The sequence below is a fragment of the Enhydra lutris genome, unplaced genomic scaffold (assembly GCF_002288905.1).
Source record: "Enhydra lutris kenyoni isolate GAN:26980312 unplaced genomic scaffold, ASM228890v2 scaffoldscaffold56, whole genome shotgun sequence".
In the NCBI taxonomy this organism is placed as follows: Eukaryota; Metazoa; Chordata; class Mammalia; order Carnivora; family Mustelidae; genus Enhydra; species Enhydra lutris.
In genome coordinates this window covers 8,130,168-8,150,229 of record NW_019154140.1, presented here as the reverse complement: position 1 = coordinate 8,150,229, position 20,062 = coordinate 8,130,168, and the positions used below count along the sequence as shown (strand labels likewise).

The 20,062-nt window shown below is 45.2% G+C and overlaps 1 protein-coding gene across 1 annotated transcript in view; it reads right to left on the bottom strand.

Moving 5' to 3' along the window:
* Positions 1-4,530: 4,530 nt before the first annotated feature.
* The window catches only part of LOC111157937 (spermatogenesis associated serine rich 2), a 144,064-nt gene continuing 128,532 nt past the window's right edge, over positions 4,531-20,062 (bottom strand). Inside the window, exons 9-13 of the mRNA XM_022519678.1 lie at positions 15,716-15,774; positions 11,569-11,678; positions 8,797-8,899; positions 7,382-7,596; positions 4,531-6,349 (exon numbers count right to left, since the gene is read on the bottom strand). Coding sequence (XP_022375386.1) covers positions 6,038-6,349; positions 7,382-7,596; positions 8,797-8,899; positions 11,569-11,678; positions 15,716-15,774 — 799 coding nt within the window. The 3' untranslated portion in view covers positions 4,531-6,037. The remainder of the gene's footprint in view (positions 6,350-7,381; positions 7,597-8,796; positions 8,900-11,568; positions 11,679-15,715; positions 15,775-20,062) is intronic.

The following is a 20,062-nucleotide window of genomic DNA, read 5'->3' as shown; positions in this document are numbered from 1 at the left end:
CTCTCCTCCCTCTTCCACCTCACCTAGTCTCTCAGGTCTTCCTGCTAGACTTGGCCTATAGGCCCCCTTCGCTAACAGTAAGAGATTCCTTGCCTCCTCCTTCTATGCCTCTCCTCCCCCACCATACAGTTATGTGGGGGTGGGGACCCACATCTAGGAGACGGGATAGATGGGGTTGGGGAGGAGCTGAGAAGTGAGCAGGGGTACTGGGAGGTCAGGGAGCACAGTAAGCCCCTTTTCTCTTCCATCCCCCAACTCTTAAGTCATTGGGTCATGGTGGGGAGTCACAGGGAGGGGAAGGTCGAGGGAGCCCTGTTCAGAGACAACTCAAAGCCATTATCAAGAAGAAACTCAGGAGGCTGCATTTTGGAGCTGCCGTGGGAGGCCTGTGGGAGTATTATCTACAAAAGGAACTAGGAGAGAGAAGGGAAGAGCAAAGCAAGGGAAAAAACGTTCAAGACACAAAAGATGGAAGAAGCACCCCGCCCCCCAAAGCGCAGGCGGAGTCAGTCACTGTGTGCAGGGGGTGAGAGCAGGTGGCTGTCGAGGAACAGAGCCCAGGGGCCCTCCCGTCTCCTCCCCTCTTCCCACTCTCTCTCTCCTTCCTGGAGGTCCCCAGGTCTGTTTCCAGCCCCGCTCTTTCAGCCTGTGGCCAGGCTCTGCTTCCAAGCCTGTGTTGAGCGGTGGGAAAATCTGTTTCCAAGTCAGGCGAATCTGGATTTGAATTGTAGCTCTGCCACTGATGACCTTGGTCGGGAAAGGAGTGAGGTGGGTGTGAATCTCCAAGAGCATCTGTTCGTCATTTGTGAATTGATCTCTCTTCAAAGGACTGTTGAGATGAGTTTAGTAGGTGGTTGGGATTGTTATCAAAGTCCCCCTAAGTGCTCTTCCTGGCTGTGGGGGCTGGGAACGCAGAAATGAGCTCAGGAGGAAGCCTCCCGGAAGGTTCCCCAACTCCACCAAAACAAACATTTGGGGGAAATTTTTGAGGCCTCCAGTACTTGGCCACTCCTTGGCTATATCATTCTAAGTGATTCCTTTTCTGTTTGTGGAGGATCCCAACTTGTGTGAGTAAACCATAATACATTTTCAAAGGAGGGAATCCTGGAAGATGGATGGTTTTATGTACAGATGTGGAAAATGCTGTGTATTATACGGCTAGTAAGTGGAGGAACCAGGCCTGAATTGAGATTTGACTAGGCTGACAGTTTGTTACATGCCATCTTGCTGGAGTGCTTTCTTCTATCCTTTGGTAAACAGCCTATTCAAAGGGACAGCATGGCCCTTTTGATGAGTATGCAGATAGTGACCTGTCCTGAGTGCCCACTGTGCCCAGTAACCCAGCCCCCAAACTATGGGGAGCTACTGCGGGGGACTGCTGGCTCCCCAGCCCCGTGGGGAGGGGACTCTACCAGGGTCCGGACTGTGTCAGGCAAGGGAGTCTGAGCGATCTCAATGTCAATCTGCGTGTTCTAGCAACACCAGAAAACGGATTTGTTTGAAAGTAAGGTATAGAGAAAGCCTAACTGGGTTAAGTTGAAGAGAGACATAAAAAGGAGACCTGACTTTTTCCTTGAGGAATCAGAGTGGGTGGTATTTGTTCCTGCTGTTTTGACGGCAGTGAAGGGGCGGGCGGGCTGGGGAACAGTTGTGCTGGTGGTAGTGATGGTGGGTGGGTTTCCTTACCCAGGAACATCGTCACATAGCGTCTCCCCCTGGGTGAGGAGCAGGGCAGGTAACAAAGCAGCCTCGGCACCTGGACAGAAGGAACGTTCCCCCCGCTCTCCCCTGGGCATGCTGCTGTGCAGCTGTTCACCCAGGCCAGCCCCATCAGCCTCTGGCCTGCCCCCTGCTTGCCCCCCCACCACCGAGAGCTCAGAAATGGGGGGTGACAGTAGGCTTCTCAGTGTGTCAGACAGGCAAGAGAGGTCCAGAGCGCAGTGCTGGGGGGATAGGCACGCAGGAGAAAAGCTACAGAAGGGACAGAATAATGAAGTCATTCTTTTTTTAAACATTTTTAAACAGGTCGGTCTGGCTGGAGATACGGGAAGTCTTTCAGACACTTCTGAACAGGGCAAGAGAGAGAAGCAAAGAAGTTCTGGTGAGTAAATGTTCAGTTTGTCACCGGTTAGCTCAGACACCAGGGTACCGACCTGCAGCTCCTGGTTAGCTAGCCCCCGCTGTCTGGGAAATAGTTACCATTGGGTCCACTTACAGTTCAGGAAGAGGCTCACAGTAATTTGCCCAAGGCTAGTCGGTCACAGAGCTAGAAGGCTGGGAAGCCAGAATTAAAATCCAAGTAGGTGTCTCCAAAGTCCTGGGTCTTCCCACTCCTCTGCATAGCCACCAGACACGGCTTCCAAAGGTTTAAAGAGCTAAGAGCTCTGTTTCCCTCCACCTGCAAAGTGGCTGAGGAAAGAGTTGGAACCATTTATCTTTGCCTCAGAACTCAACATGGTGCCCTGCACACAGTAGGTGCCTCAGTGTTTGAAGGAAAGAATGTGCTCCCGTGGCTACCAGAAGTCGAGTTTGACCGACAGAACGGTTCTGGCTACGAGGATTTGCTCTGGTACTCTGAACCGGCCGAAAACAGTGACAAAACAGCTTCTTGGTGGGTGACCTCCGATTATGTGATTTGAACAACTGTTTCTTCCACAAAGTGTGCTACCTTGTGGATCTAATCCCCACCAGGTGGGACAAGAAGGTGGGTTGAACCGTATGCATCAGGCAAGCCAGATCCTCATTTCGTTAGGTGAGGTGGCAGAATTTCCAGGGGGCAACATAACATTACTTCACTGATCTCCAAAAGTACAGGCTCATTCCCGGACTGGAGATGATGACTGCTGGCTGGCTTCTCCAGGTCACGCCCAACCCAAAAGAGCTTGTTTCGCTTTTCCTCATGCACGCTTTGAACGCTCATGACTGTACCCTGGCTGGGGATTCTGAAATTGGAAGTCACCGTATCTGTAAGCCACTGAACAAAGGCCTGACCATTCCTTGGTGTAGTCCTACTGTAAGCGCAGGTCCCAGCCCTCAGCGTGGTCTGTCCTCTGCTGTCCTCACACCAGATGGGGGGGGTTCTTTCATGCAACGCTACCACCTCCTAGCATTTTATTCATTGTGTCAGTTCCCCCAACTAGGGTATCAGCCCCTTGAAGGTCTGTAGTTCACTTACCTTCACCTCTCTTAGCTTCCAGCTTAGCAACTGTATAAAGCACCCCCAAAGGTTGTTGATGAGAGTGTGAATCCATGTATCTTTAAGAGGGCTTTTTCTTTTTTCTTTTTCTTGCTTTTTCTTTTTTAAAGATTTTTAAAAATTTATTTGACAGAGACACAGCGGAGAGGGAACACAAGCAGGGGGAATGAGAGAGGGAGAAGGAGGCTTCCCGCGGAGCAGAGAGCCCGATGTGGGGCTGGATCCCAGGACCCTGAGATCATGACCCGAGCGGAAGGCAGACGCTTAACCGACTGAGCCACTCAGGCGCCCCTAAGAGGGCTTTTTAAAGATTTATTTATTTACTTGACAGAGAGAGAGAGAGAGAGAGAGAGAGAGAGAGATCACAAGTAGGCAGAGAGGCAGGCAGAGAGAGGGGGAAGCAGGCTCCCCGCTGAGCAGAGAGCCCGATGTGGGGCTCGATCCCAGGACTCTGAGATCATGACCCGAGCCGAAGGCAGTGGCTCAACCCACTGAGCCACCCAGGCACCCCCTAAGAGGGCTTTTTAAATCACTATATGGCCCAGCAATCCCATGCTAGGAATCTGCCCTGAAGATATATGCTCACAAGTAAAAATTATATATGTATTACAAGATGTTCATTTCAGCAATACTTATAACAAAAAACTGAAAACCATCATTAGCATTAGGGACTGGTTAATTATGTTAAGGTTATATAGTGTGATATTATGCAGCCATAGAAAGAACAAGGTATACTTAGGCATACTGACATGGAAAGAGATCTAAGTTGTATACTTTTTTTTTTTTTTTTAAAGATTTACTTACTTATTTGAGGGAGAGAGGGAGAGAGTAGGGGGAGGTGCCGAGGGAGAGAATCCCCAAGCAGACTCCCCGCTGAGGAGCCCAAAGCAGGCCTGATCCCACGACCCATGAGATCATGACCTGACCTGCACTGAAACTGAGTCAGAGGAGGCCCAACCACTTAGCCATGCAGGCCCCACAACCCTGAGATCGAGAGTCACACACTCTACTGACTGAGCCAGCCCAGCCCCTCTCTTCAAAGTGGTTTTGAAAACATGTGGCCTCCCATTTGCCTAGGAGGTTAAATACAGTCTTGCATGGATACAGGGATAGACCTCATAATCCTTCAAGGTCACTTCAGTCTCTGGATTTTCTATCAAGTATAGGGGAGCAGTTAATCAGAAAAGGAGGGCTTCTCCCTGACCCCCAGCAGGCTGGTGGTGGTGTTGGACAAATGCCCCGAAATGAGGTGATCAGCCCTTTAGAAAATGGCTTCCCAGTATTCCTTGACTACTGTTTTCTTTACTGAAAGACACACACACACACACACTCGCTCTCTCTTTCTCCCTCTCTCAATCTGTTCATCCAACCTGAACCCCGGCAGCCGAGCTGCAGCCGAAGAGCCAAGGGAAGCCCCAAGGCAGCTAAGTTCTGCACCACTGCCGCTCACGGTCTGGACTGCAGACTCCGGAGGAGAAAGCTCTGCTGTCATTCGATCACGGATGCTGGGGGCGGTGTAGGGTGGAGGGGTCTGGCCCCTGAGCCACCTGCTACACGCAGGTGCTCAATTACACTGTCACATTCACCATGCCTGTCAAGGGACAGGCAGTGGAGGGGAGGGCTTGCCCGGGAGAGCTGCTGGCAGCTGTGGTTTTTCTCAACTGGTGAGCTCCCTTTGGAAAGTCACCGCTCCCTGTACTACGAATCTGCTCCCACGAGGAACAGCTGCATTTGCTCATGCTGGCCTTCCTGTTTTCACCAGATGCCGCTTGGCGGACAGAAGACTTAGGAATCAGCTAGCCTCATTTAAGCCCCGAACAAGCTGCCCGACGGACTCCCACCCCATGAGGCCCAAAGAAAACCGGATAATGAAATGAAGGCATTTGCTGCCTTGAAACAAAGATGGGAACATTCACGCAGTTGTTTTTATTTATTCAACTATAAAGACCGCGGCAATTTTTTGATGGGTAACACCTTAGATCAACACTAATTATATTGCTATAAATGTGGTTGAGGATCAGAAGAGGATTCGGGGAAAAAAGGGAGAACAATAACAACAAAAGTCTTCAAACATTGAAACAAAGAAATACTTTTTTTTTTTCCTTTAATTAAATGCTACTCTCCTGTAGGCTTCCCTAGACTGGTCTGCAGTCTAAAGAGAGAGAAAAACAAGCCTCTGGGCATTCTGAAGCGACCGCAGGTTAAGCTACAATGCCAAGCGGGAGACTGAAACCCTGATCTGGGAGGTCTATCTCAGGCACGCTTTGGGAGCACAGGCAGATTCTCATGTTTTCTAGTGTTCCTTCCTTTTCACCAATTCAGTATCCCCATCTCTGGCTAATTCAGTGCTGGACACAATCCCCTCCCTGCCTTTCCTGGTTATACTGTCGTGTAGGGGGCACCTGATAGCAATGTGCAGCTTCTGCTGAGCCTGGAGAAGCAGCTGGACTAGCTCTGACCCACCTCCTCCTCCTCCTGAGAGCCTGAACAGGAGGGAGGTGCTGAGGAAGGCCTCCTGGGCGATTGAAAGGTCTGGTGCACCAGGAAGGGCACTGCTGACCCTGGGGAAACCTGGGCATCGGTGGCCTGTGAGTCCGGGTGGAAATGACCAATCAGAATCAATCCATATCATTGGGAAAGGTCAAGGAAAAAAACAGCTTCCCCTCCAAAAATAGTAAAGGGGAAACGAGGAGAGAAGAAACCAAAAATATTTAGAATGGCATAAAAAGTGATATGCGTAAACTTCTTTTTGTTATTACATCTAACTATAAGTTTCCTAATAAGTCCAGTTACCAAGTTGAATTGTGTGGGATAGAGGAGAGAGGCCAAGCAGAACTGCCCTCAAGAGTTCACAGTCCCAAGCTGAGAGGTCCTAGGTTTGCGCTGGGGGAGCCCCTTCTTGAATGAGGGCTTGGGTGGGCTGGGCTCCATGCTGGCTCCAGTTCCATTGGTCCCTGCAGAGGGGGCCTGGCCCCGTTCGCTAACATTTCCCGATGCCTGGGATGTAGTGCTCTGGTACCTGGAACCAGATGAATACCAGGAACTATTTCTGTAACGACCCACACTGTCATGTCGCCCTTGGTTCATGGCATCATTGGACTTTTGGCCTTGTGGCCTGTAGCCTTGTCCTCCTCGTCTGTTCCCCGGCAATACCTGAGGATAAAAGAATACAATGTTCAAAGCACTGTGGCATTATGGCACCCTGTTCCAGTTCAGCTTACAGGAATACTCTGAAATCCTAAATTGTGGTATCCCATACTCGGGACTCCGTTATCTCTCAAGACTCCCAGAATTGTGTCAGCCAATCCGACCTAGCGCCTACCCCAGAATTAAGAAGTCTTTCGCTACTTCTCCCCCACCTTCCACCCCTAGGCTCTCCACTGGAGAGGAGTTCACTTTTCTTTAGCTAGGCACAAGAAGAAAGCTAAGAAGGAGGAAAGAACATTCTCTGGGCTGTTCCAACCCTCAACTGGGCAAGCATCTTATCACGTGACTGAACTCTGTGGATCACAAGCCATTTGTAAAGATAAACATCTGGAAAAATAAAATAAACATCATTGTAATCTGCTTTGCTATGTATCATCAGCCATAGATTAAATCCCGCCGCTGTGACATTCAGGCCATCTTTCACGTTACAACCCAGAAGGCTTGCGGCACGGGGTTTTATTTTCGTCCTCCTCTTCCAACATAATCCCAGTTCTGCACAGCACTGCCTTGGATGGCTCTGGTATACATTCTTCAAACCAGGAAAAGAAACTATGGATCACGCTTCAGCTTCCTGGTGCTGGCCCCCCATGCCACCAGGTTCATGCCGTCTCCCCGAGCTACTCCACACGGGGGCTTCTAGAAAGCCCTCCGCTGAGCCTGCCACTACGCTGTGCCTCCATCTCGAGATGGGGGCATGGGTCCCGGTGACTAATTACCAGGCAATCCTACCTACAAAAGCTAGGACAGCCGCCAACTTCAGAAAGTCAGCCGTCTTGGCAACAGGAGACCTAAGCTAGCTGCTGGTTTGGAACAGACATACCAAATGCTTTCTCTGGAACTAATTGGGGCTGGAGGGATTCAAAATAGGTGTGGAATGGGCATCAAGAGAGGAAAGTAATGGACTGAGCTGTCAGCATTCGAATGGCGGCAATCCGGTAACTTTTCTCCGTCACTGGCTCCACGGGGCTGCCGGGTTACCTCTCGATGAGGCTGATAGGGCCGGCCGCCGGAGCTGACTGGGGCTGCGGGAGTCTCTCCTGGTGCTGAGTTTTTCTTGTTAGCGCTTGTAAGGCTGGAAGCAGAGGCACAGGTGGAAGAGGAAGCAGCAGAGGCATCACATGGGCCACTCAAGGACACAGATGTCACTGAGCTACACCGGGATCTGGTTGAATAGCTGTTCTTTGGGTGGGACACTGAACGAAAACATGAGAAGTATGTCGTCATGTGACGGAAGAGCATGATGGGTAAGGTTTTCCCTATTTCACTGTTTCACAATAAGCAACTTAAGATAAAGAACTGTCTACCTGAGCAGTTGTAAAGGTAAGCTTATAAAATCGGTAACAGGAAGCAAAATGTCCCTTCTGCTCTCTTCTTCTACTCCTTCCAAATCCCCATTGCTTTGGGTTGTTGTTGTTGTTGTTGTTGTTGTTTTTCAAGTTTTTATTTAAATTCCAGTTAGTGAATACCCACTGCTTTGTAAAGGAACTCACAGAGAAAGGAGAACAGTGTAAGAGCGGAGTAATCGTTCCCCCACCAACTAATGACTTCTCAGCGTTTCCTACTAAACTCCTGGCTACGGCTCCAGCAGCTGACTAAGCCTAGGAACAATAGTATGGGCCATATGTTCAGTTTCCTATGCAGGAACATTCTCAAGTACTGACTTCACAAAGAAAGAAAAAAGGTAAATAGAAAGCTAAATCCTTTTTAAAAAAAATTTGTATGATGCAAGATATAATCAAGATTAGTTAAACATGAACAGAACTTGTCTTTTAACAAAAATGTATCATCCCAAGGTTTTTTCTACAAAAATAACCCCAAATTCAAAATACCAATGTATCTGAGATATATGAACATTTTCACTTCAAATTTTGTCAGAATTCAATGACTTAAAGCTACCTCTTACATTTTTTTGTCTTGGTTTTAAGCCCGGACTGACGCTGAGTTCATAATCACGGCTCTAGGTTCAACCTTTCACTTTATACTGATGCAGAAAGAACAAAGGAGCTGAGCTCAGTGTTTGACTGATGTGTCCCTATAAGCTCTCAAGTTAGGGGAGGGCTCCCCATCCCCTTACAGCTATTATTTAAGCACCTATTATCTCCATTTGGGAGAGGAGTGAAATGATGCCTTAGAGTTTAATGTAAAGGCAATGATTCAAATTTGGTCTGACTCCAGAGCCCCAAAACACTGGAAATTTAGGGAGCTGGAAAACACCCATCTTCTGAGTCAAAGACTCTGCATCTGGTGATTTCAGAATTACTTTTCCCAAAAACAAGCAAACAAAAACACAAGAGGCACTAAAGACGAATCAGTGGAGAAGCCACAACTTCAGTCTCTATGAGTAGGGTCTCCCCATCACCATCGCCAGCGCCCAGAATCCCGCACCCTCTTACCTTGTCCAAATGACTCAATGTCCTTCTTTAGGGTCTCTACATCACAGGTGAACCGGGCTACTCGTCCCAGATCCTCATCGTATTTGCGCTCACTGACAAAGTGCTGGAGAAAGGACAAAGGAAAGCCTCCAGGTGAGACAAGTGGAAACCGCAGCTTGCCATATAGAGATGAAACAGAATTATTTCCCGCTGCCTTCTTTTTACTGCTTCAAATTTTTGCAAAATGGCCATCATGTTACCTATGCTGGGTGACTGATGAAATCCAGTCACTTTCTTAAGGCCCAAAGAGAAATCTATTCTTTATGAAATGCTCTGTGATGGCCAAAGCCCATTAGGTATAATCAAGAGAAATAAACTGGAGAGCTAGAAGAAGAAGTTCATAGTGGAGAGGGTCATCTTTCCACTACTAGCCACTCTCCACACTGTTCCATTTTATACAGAAGTGGAGACAGCAGAAATGCTCCTAAGTTACAACAGGGATCCCGTGTAAATAGATAGCTTGGTGTTCTGTAACAGGAACTTCCTCAGGAAACCCACTTCAGCCCTTTGTGAAGTAGGATTTGTTACAGTCCTCAAAATGGGGACAACTTCCCGAGACAGAAAATCACTCATGTAAAAAGACAACCCTGCAAATGAGAAGGGTTTGTGCTGCAAGTAATTTAATCCTTTAAAGCAGTCGAAGCTGAGAAGTAACCTTGGATCAAAACTAACCAGAGACTGTGCGACTAGAAACATGTCAGGAGTAAAGTGCTTCTGGGGTTACCCTTCAGTAAATCATCTCCAAAGTAGCCTGGGATCTTCCCCCCTCCCCCAGATGAAAAGGAAGCCAAAAAGACAAGTTAAGGGCCTAGATAAAATTTACAAGGACTGAACTCCTCAGAGCAGCCCTCTAGCAGGTGGTCTAATTCAATTTTGGATAGTCAAGGGCTATAACCAAATGCATCAGAATCCTTACAATGGATCTAGAAGCAATAGATGGGAAAGAAGACATCAAAATTCCCTCTGAGCCTTGAAGTCCTCAGCTTCAGAGTACACTGTGGCTTAGAAAACACCATGAACCTCTGACATAAAGCCTTCAGACATGTAATATCAGTTGGAGAGTAATTTCTGAAACAAATTCTAGGGTTTGTTGAGCCAGAGACATAACAGGAATGATGGAAATAAAATGATCTGGAAATAAGACATTTAAATTGCACAGCACCCACTTCGGTACACTGAAAACGTGGAGAGAAACAGATCCTTAGTCAGCCTGCAGAAATATTTCTAGCAGCTTTTTAACCACGTGGGAAGGAGAACAGATGAAGCCTGTGAGAGCCAGAACTCTCATCTAATTCCAAAGGGGTTTCCGGCTTCTCCCAGATAGTTGAATGAGACTGACTGGCATCAATGTGAAGATGACTTTTTATAATTTTTAGTAATATAGTTCTAGTTAATCAGAAACGGTAATTTCATCTGGGCATCGTTGTGTTATCGTTATGAGTCTAACAGGGAAGGAGTGAAAGACTGGGTCAGGATGGTGACAAGGACACCTGGAAGGACTAAGAGGATCTTCCACCTGTTTTTACTTTACAAAAACTGTGAAACAGCCTCTGCAGCAAGTCCTCCTTGTAAAGATGGCAGGAAATCTCATGGGTTCCGAGCAGAGGTGAAGGGCTCAGGAGGAGGGATAGCCGATTCCCCTGGTTTCCACAGCTCACAGGTTATGAGCAATCATTTAGAATGCCAGTGTCTACGACTCCCCACGAACACCTCAACCTCTTGCAGGTTTCTACACTTAGTCTCAGAAACACTGTTCTTTGTATAAGAATTTAAAATGTATGATTGCTCAACCTAGGCCATTGTTCTAAACAGATTACAATAAAAGCAACATCTCAAACTGCTCACTTTGCTCTTATAAAATCAGAATTAACCAACCATTTAAATATTTACTGAATACCTACTATGTGCCAAGGCACTACGCTAGGCACTAGAGATGCGCCAGTTCCTGCCGTTGTAAAGTTTGCCATTTGGCTGGGGAGACAGATCAGTCAAATGAACACTAAATGGTAACTACACTAGGATGACACAAAAGAGGGGATATGACAGGGAAGTCAGGAAGCACGAGTGGGTCATGAGTTATCTGTGTGCTGGGAGTGGGTAGGGTGTGTGTCTTGTACAGGTCGAAAAGCACATGCAGTAGTCCTCTTGCAGGAGGAAACAGAATATGTTTGTGGGAAGGAGAAGCTAAGATGGCCAGAGTACAGAGAACAAGGCGGGCGTGGTGTGAAATGAGATGGTGGCAGAGCCAGACCCTGCAGAGCCCACTGGCCACGTTAAGGATTACAGTCTTTATCCTAAAAGCAATGGAAGGTTTGAAGCAGGTTACTAAGGTGTAGGAGGGCTAGGGAAGGTGGGGGGCAGTAGCAAAGTGGAGGGGTGGAATCAGTTAAGAGGCCATGACAGAAGTCCAAATGAGAGATAACAGTGGCTTGACCATGACGGTGGTGGTGGAGATGAGGAGAAAAGGTCAGAGCTGAGATTTAGTAGGAGGTCAAATGGACAGCGTCTGTTGATAGATTTAATGTGGGAAAGGAGAAATGTCCTAAGGTTTTCAGCTTGGACATCTAGATAGATGACAGAACCACTTGCAGAGAAAGGGAACATGGAAGAGGGCCAGGTTTGAGAAGGGAAGATCTTGAGTTCAATAGATTAGATATGGCCATGAATTATGGAGATCTGCTGCTTCAGTCCCTGAGGGTAAGAAGAAAGGCAGAAAAGAGAAGGAAGTTTTACCTTGATATCAGCTCTGAGCTCAACCAATTGCTCCTCTGACATTCGAACAGCCACATCAGTCATCTTCTTTAGAAGTTCGGCTTTCTTTTGTCGGCTGAGCAAAATTTCCACTGTGGAGAAAAAGAGAGGGACTCTTATGTTCTGCTAAATGGGATAAAGAAGAATTGAAAATATGGGCCTTGCAGTATGTATTTGGACAGCCAAAGGCTTAGCTGCCCACCCATCCAGAAAATGAAAATACCAAAGGTCCAGTTCCCACCTTCTTGAGGGACTCTGAAGGCAGTTAAATGGTAAACACTTTTTATGAATCATAAAGACTCATAAATCATTTGTCATTTCTCTTTCTCTTCTTCCCAGTTGAAAAAATATTCTTTTTATCAAGAAATGTATGAATTAAAACAGAAATATGTACTCAGGGTAAAAAATTTCTCTAGAATAAATGGGTGTAAGATGAAAAGTAAAAAGGTCCTTCCTACTTCTGACTTTGTAGTTCCCTCCCCAATAGAAAGCAGTGTTAACAATCTCTTGGCATCTTTCCAAAGGTATTCTGTGCACACACAGCAAATCTCTCTCCCTTTCTCCCCTCTTCATGAATGGGAGTACACATACATATGACCCTCTCCTCTACCTTAGCTATTTTTACTTAACGTATCTCAAAGTTCATTCGCTACTAATACATTGGATCTCCATCTCTGGTTACCAGCCACACTGCAGTCTCCTCTGTGGCTACCCTATCATTATTATTTTTTTTTTTTAAAGATTTTATTTATTTATTTGACAGACAGAGATCACAAGTAGGCAAAGAGAGGAGGAAGCAGGCTCCCTGCTGAGCAGAGAGCCCAATGTGGGGCTCAATCCCAGGACCCTGGGATCACTACCTGAGCCGAAGGCAGAGGCTTTAACCCACTGAGCCACTCAGGTGCCCCTACACTATCATTATTCACCAAGTCCCCTGATGGTGGATATTTAGATTGTCTACAGCTTTCGACATGCTCCCGGATACAGAACTCAGATATGGCCATGGAAGATGAGAGACAATATGGGGGAAAATCTCTCAGAGTAGAGAACCAGGGGCTACAGAGGACGTAAGCCAAAGAAATCCTCCAAGGAAGCAGAACTAGGCGCTGCCATATGAACCAAGGAACTTTCCCTGTTAGAAGGGCAGGTGCTCTATTATTCCTGCCTGGTAAGATTAGATCACTGCTTTTGCAGGTGGGAATGTTCTACTATAATTACCCTCTTCTTTCTCTATCTGTATAACATTGGAGGAGGGGGCATTTAACTTCTAACTTATGGGACCCCAGACCACAACATGCCATATCCAGACCAGCTGAAAGACGTGAAATTACCCAGCAGTCCTGGACTTTCAGCTGAATATACGAACTAGATGAGTCTTTGGACGCGTTGCCATTGAGGATGAGGGGAGGGTGTTCCCATTTTTTAAAAAAGAAGGATGTCAGGTTGCTGAGGGGTGGACTGTAGCAAAGACTGTTAGCCACTGCACTCTCCTCTTCTTCCTACAGGAAGTCTGGTGTTTTGGGTACCAATCTGCTTAAGTAAAAATCTACCTTTCTTGGCTTTGCTACAGGTAAGATAGTCATGTTATCCCATGACTCGGTTATGCTATCACAAGGTTTGGTCATTGAGCTCTAAGCGGAAGTCACAGGGCGGGGCTTACAGGACAGCGACAGCTCTTTAAAGGAGTCTTAGCCAGCAGGTAACATTTGGCCTCTCCTCAGCTGGAGCCTTAGGAGGTATCTCGAAAGACGGTTGGGTACAAAGACAAAGAAGCCTGGGTCCCTTGTGTCATTTTGAAAATGACCTGCCAGCCCCGATCCCTTACCTCTGGACCTTTCATTTCATGAGAGAAAAATAAACTCACATTTATTTAGGCCACTCTGTTACGTGCCGTCAAACTCAGTTCCTAACTGTTAAACATAGAATCTTGCAACCTACTTAGAAATTAGTCAGATTGGTGTTAGAAAGTAAACAGAATTTTCCAAGAGCTACACCAGGTATTCCAGAGAGCTGAATGTCTTGAGCAATTTTACTGAGCCTAACTGCTCAGTAAAAATAGGGCGCCCCTATCTATGGCAGGTGAACCTGTAAGAACACACTTTCCCAGGAAGTGAGGAATGTGCCTATAAGAGTTTCTTGACACCAAGGCCCAACAGTTACAAATGATCTACTTGATCTGGCTTCCAAGATAAAATCTGTCTGCCAGATTCACTTGCTTCTCAGCTCCCGGCACTCTAGCATTCTAAGACAAAAGCACAGATCTCAACATGAAGGAAATGTGTCAAGTCAAGATCTCCACATATATCAGAGGACCCAGTTACATAACTCAGGACCAGTCAGTTTTTCCAAAGGACTAGTTTCTTCATTTACTAAATGAAAACAAAAATAGGAAAACCTAATTACCTCATAAGGTTAATGTGAAGATCATAGATGAATGAGAGAAAATCTCTAAACTGTGAAGTACTGTGATCATGCAAATTAATAAAACGATTATGTGTAAAAAAGAAAATGAAGCACCTTCTTGATAGTATCAGTAAATAATTACATTTAGTGACACTGTGAACCAGGATTTTGAGCATGAGAGAAAGGAGATACAGATGTACAACCAATGAAACTAAGTAAAACTCTGTAGCTCTTAATTTGATAAGATTGGTCAAGAATTGATGATAACTGGGGCACCTGTGTGGCTCAATGGGTTGGGTGGCTGCCTTTGGCTCGGGTCATGATCCCGGGGTCCTGGAATCAAGCCCCGCATCGGGCTCCCCTCTTAGTGGGGAGCCTGCTTCTCCCTCTTCCTCTGCTGCTCCCCCTGCTTGTGTTCCCTTTCTTGCTGTGTCTCTTCAATAATAAATAAAATCTTAAAAAAAAGAGAGAGAATTGATGATAATTAGTTGAAACTGGATGATGGCAATTAGCCTATTTGAAATATGTTTGGAATTTTCTATAAAAGTTCTGTTTTTAAAAAGTACCTTCTCAAAAGTAAGGACTATGTCTTCTCACTAGTTTTATTTTATCTGAAACTTCATCTTCAAAATAGAACACATAGGTACATGAACGGACCAAAATTGTCACATTTAGACATTTCAGGATATACCATTCAATTTAAATGAAATCTCACCTCTGAAAAACAGTGGAGAGTACCTGTTCAACATTTCAGGTCAAAATGGAACTCAGCTCCATGCCTCCCCTGGCCCATGATCATAAACACAAATGGTTTAATTGTGAGTCATCATCTCAACCTATTTCCATTCTTAGCAGTTTGAGAGCAGGTTAAAAGAAACAACCCTGCTAATTACAAATCTAGCATTCAACACATGAAGATAAAACCCGCTGCTGAAAAGCCTGGAATCAATGCCATTGTAGAAGCTGCAATTGACATTCCCTTCTTTCCATACAGCTGTGTATCTTTTACCTAACCTTTCAGAAATGACCAAAAAAAAAAAAAAAAAAAAAAAAAAAAACACAAAAAAAACAACAACAAAAAAAAACAAAAAAACAAACCAAAAACAGATCATCTGGTTCTTTGCTACAAAAACCCCCACAAATTACCCAGGTTAGACTCTACTCTTCCAGAATCTTTTAGTAGGCTTTCAAGGAACCCTAGTCATGGTATCCTACAACCTCCTTTTATTGAATTCCCCGACCTAGTGACCACAGACGCTGAGTGAAGACTGTTCGAAAACTGAGAAAACAAATTTCAGGGATCAGTAACCACAATAACGGTTACACTAATGTGCAGGGAACCTAGTGAGGTCACCTCTGAGGATGCCAAACATTTTTTGCCAAGTAGAAAAAAACCCCATAATCACTGGAAGCTAAAAACAAAATAAAACAAAGCCCAGGCACCTGCGAGGATACTTTTATTTTCCGAACTGAGGCTGTGGTGGCAGAAACTATGAAGCAGTCCCCCAGACACTACAGTTTACATTAAAACGCTGACATCCAAAAATATTAAAAAACAGTTTCTTGTAAAGTTGTTTCACCTGAAAGGATTCACATGACAGGGCAGTACAAGTGCTTGAGACATACATAAACTCTTCTAGTGGCAATTAGATGGAGCTTTTGTTAAGAGAGTTGAAAAGCACATGCCTACTAACTGGTAACAGCTTTAACTACAGATCAGTCTTACTTGCTTCGGCTTTCACTTTGTCCATTTCAGCAAGCAATGCCACTTCTCGATCCATTAAACTAGGAAAAGATGACAAAGGAAAAAAATGTTGGTCAGAAACGCAAACAGAAGTAGCACACTGTTAACAGTGGAGAGAGACTTAAGACTTTGTTCACTAAAAGCATACGACAAAGTAAACCCTGTGTGGACCACATAAAAATTCTGTCTCGCCCTCAGCAAAGAATATTTTAAGGATTCCAATAAATAGACCTAATTTCCTTTTATTTCTATGGATTACAGTAAACCAGGAGGTGAAGGCCAAGAATGGAGAACCAGTAGGTGGCAGTAGCAAGCTACAGAACAATTCCCACTAAATTTGTGCTAAAGCAGAAGTCCTTAAGGAAGGAAGTCCCGTATTTCCACATTCATGCTCAAATCTTTCTTATTTTGGTCTATAAAATTGGACAGCTTTGCTTCTAATACATTTTATAAGGCAATACCCCTTAGAGGGCACAGTAAATTTATTCACAATAAGGATCTGCATATTCCAACATTTTACCACGGTTACATCAAGTCACTGGCACTTTAGTCTATTTTTTTTTAAGTTTTTATTTAAATTCCATGAGTTAACATATAGTGTCATATTTTTTTAAACTCAATTTCTTTTTTTTTTTTTTAATTTTATTTATTTATTTGACAGAGTTCACAAGCAGGCAGAGAGATAGGCAGAGAGGCAGGCAGACGGGGAGGGGGAAACAGGCTCCCTATTGAACAGAGAGCCCAATGTGGGGCTCGATCCCAGGACCCTGAGATCATGACCTGAGCCGAAGGCAGAGGCTTTAACCCACTGAGCCACCCAGGCGCCTCCATACAGTGTAATATTAATTGCAGGTGTACAATATAGTGATTCAACACTTCCATACATCGGCCTGCGCTCATCACAAGAACTCTCCTTCTTCCCCATCACCCACTGAGCTCCCCCTCCCCCCACCTCCCCTCTGGTAACCATCAGTTTGTCCTCTATAGTTAACAGTCTGTTTCTTGGTTTGCCTCTCTCTTGCTCTATTTTTTCCCTCTGCTCATTTGTTTTGTTTCTGGTGCTTTAGTTGTCAGAAGACAAAGTAATTAAAAGAACACATATACATTTTGCTGGCATCAGGTAAACATTTAAGAGTAATCCAGAAGAGAGGAAATTAAAGGTTTCTGGTAGGCTTTTTACAGAAAAAGAATATTAAATGGGTAATTTGTATCTTCTCCATTGCAAATATAAATGGTTTGCAGGCACATAAAGCTTCCTGTGTCCTTATAAAAGAGCCAACCACCTTCAACGTACAGAGAGGCAACAAGTCTGCCCTAGTCTTCAACCTCCTGATACCAAGTAATTTCCCTTACCATATCGGTTTATCAGTGGTGAAAATAAAATCTAAAATTTTAATACCTATGTAGACATGAAAATTTCCAACTCTTTAAATTTGCTATTCATTCTGATTTCCTTTTTTTTTTAAAATATTTATTTATTTATTTATTTATTTGACAGACAGAGATCACAAGTAGGCAGAGAGGCAGGCAGAGAGAGAGAGAGAGGAAGAAGCAGGCTCCCTGCTGAGCAGAGAGCCTGATGCGGGGCTTGATCCCAGGACCTTGGGATCGTGACCTGAGCCGAAGGCAGAGGCTTTAACCCACTGAGCCACCCAGGCGCCCCTGATTTCCCCTTTTGAATAGGACTGTATCTATAGGGTTAATAAAAGTTGTACTCTTCTGATTGTGAAACTAATCACATACATATATAAACACATACACATATACATATAAACATATATATATGAATACTGATTCCATTTAGTTCAGTATGTAGTGACGTTAGCACAAAGTAGTTAATACAGAGACTACAGTGTGAGGAATCCAAAAAAGGACATGGTGCCGCCATCCCTCAAGGAGCAAAATCCTTTATAGTGAAGTGCCAGAGAACGTAGGTCTGATCACCATTACGCGTGATGTTAATAAACAGACTTGTAATGAAACAAATTTGGTTGGTATATTAATCCAAAAGCCCCAGACTGGAGAGAAGATGGAACCATCGTAGAGCAGCAGTACTCTGCTAAGGAAGCATTTCCCACACCTTGGCGGTGTCTTGCTCCAAGAGCCCTAGCAGCATTGGGCATACCTAAAAGTGAAACAAAGGCACCACGGACAGGAGCTGCCAGGCCTCAGTTTTGACACCACCTCTTCTGTTGCTGAATCACCTTAAGATGCAGACACTGTGTCCACCAGATGACAAATCTGTCTCTGGCAAAGCTTGTAAAATATTTATTGAAAGACTTCAGCAAACAAGTAAGCCTTTTGCAGCTTACAATCTTTATTATGAAAATGCAGAATGTCATGTGATGTGCTTAGCAGGAAAAAAGTTCTGCACCGTCACAGTCAGAATTTCTGTGGTAGTAGGAGCTAGGAAGTACATCGTGTGGGCTTTCTTTTTTTCCCTTGCAGGAATGACGAGTATCCATTTAAATAAACTCTGTTTTCCAACTGACTCACTGATGATTGTAAGAAATTCAGAGGCAGTTGCGTGGACAGCCATCCAAACTCACCATTAAAAAAAAGTTTAGGGGCGCCTGGGTGGCTCAGTGGGTTAAGCCTCTGCCTTCAGCTCAGGTCATGATCTCAGGGTCCTGGGGTCGAGCCCCACATCAGGCTCTCTGCTGAACGGGGAGTCTGCTTCCCTCTCTTTCTCTGCCTGCCTCTCTGCCTACTTGTGATCTCTCTGTCAAATAAATAAATAAAATATTTTAAAAAAAATTTAACTTTTTCATGCCAGAAGCCCCCCTCACTGAAAAGCAGTGGGCGCTGCTATTCCTTGTTTGTGGTTTGTAGTGTCTCGCCATCTACTGATCGCATGTACTGAGAGGTCCTGTGACGGCAGCCGAGAGTCAGACAGAGGAATCTACTCATTCATTGAAGCCGCTGGGACCCTGTCTCAGAAAAAAGCCTGATACAAATTCCAAGCTTCCTTAAATTTTTCACAACTCTTTAAGATATAAAAATGAACAAATGCGAAAATATAAATGCCCGACAGTTAGCTTTTCTGTTTGTAACGTGCCTGAACTTAAGCTTTTGAGACTCCATTGCAAAGACATCTCAAATAAACAAGACTGCCTGCTACATACCACGGCCAGGCTGCCCCACACAGGAAGTCTCTCTTTTAGAAAGCCCCGAGTGACCCACAGAACTTGAGGGGCCCTACTTTTCCCTTCCCACCCTTTAATTCTTGCTCTTACATTTTCAGTTCACCAGTTCACCAAAACCTTAGGCAGCCCACTGTCAACCCCAATCTGTGCCCTGTTGAAGCACCCCTTGTTCTGTGGTCTGGGGTGTGTTGTGTACCCTCTAGGGCATGTAAGTGATAAACCTTGGGTTTTTTCAAAGTTCCCTGATGGCTGTTACTGAGGTGTGTCTTGTGATCGTAACCACCAGGGCTGATCCAGTTACAATACGAGCTCAAATACGGGCTCATCACAAGTAATGCGGGACCCAGGTGAGTGACCCCCAACAGGCGCTCCCAGCTGATAGCATCACCATAGACAGACTGAGACGGACAAAAGACAACATAATAACACCTTTCTTGTTAAAAGCTGTTGTGTAGAATGACCACGTGTTTAGGTCACCTATGCTAAAGCATTTAGAGGTGACATGTCATGATGCCTGCAACTTCCAAGAGTTTCCACCAAAACACACACACACACACACACACACACACGCAGTACTATCCTTTCATCTTTTTTGTATCTTTGAAAGTTTTCATAATAAAAAGTTGGGGAGGGGGTGCCTGGGTGGCTCAGTTGGGTAGGCGGCTGCCTTCGACTCAGGTTATGATCCAGGGTCCTGGGATTAAGGCCCTGTAGACTCCCTGCTCTGTGGGAAGCCTGCTTCTCTCTCTGCCTCTGTGGCTCCCCCTGCTTGTGCTTTCTCACTTGCGCTGTCAAATAAATAAATAAAATCTTTTTTTTTTCTTTTAAAGATTTTTTTTTTTACTTTTTATTTTTTATAAACATATATTTTTATCCCCAGGGGTACAGGTCTGTGAATCGCCAGGTTTACACACTTCACAGCACTCACCATAGCACATACCCTCCCCAATGTCCATAACCCCACTCCCCTTCTCCCAACCCCTCTCCCCCCAGCAACCCTCAGTTTGTTTTGTGAGATTAAGAGTCACTTATGGTTTGTCTCCCTCCCAATCCCATCTTGTTTCATTTATTCTTCTCCTACCCCCTTAACCCCCCATGTTGCATCTCCACTTCCTCATATCAGGGAGATCATATGATAGTTGTCTTTCTCCGATTGACTTATTTCGCTAAGCATGATACCCTT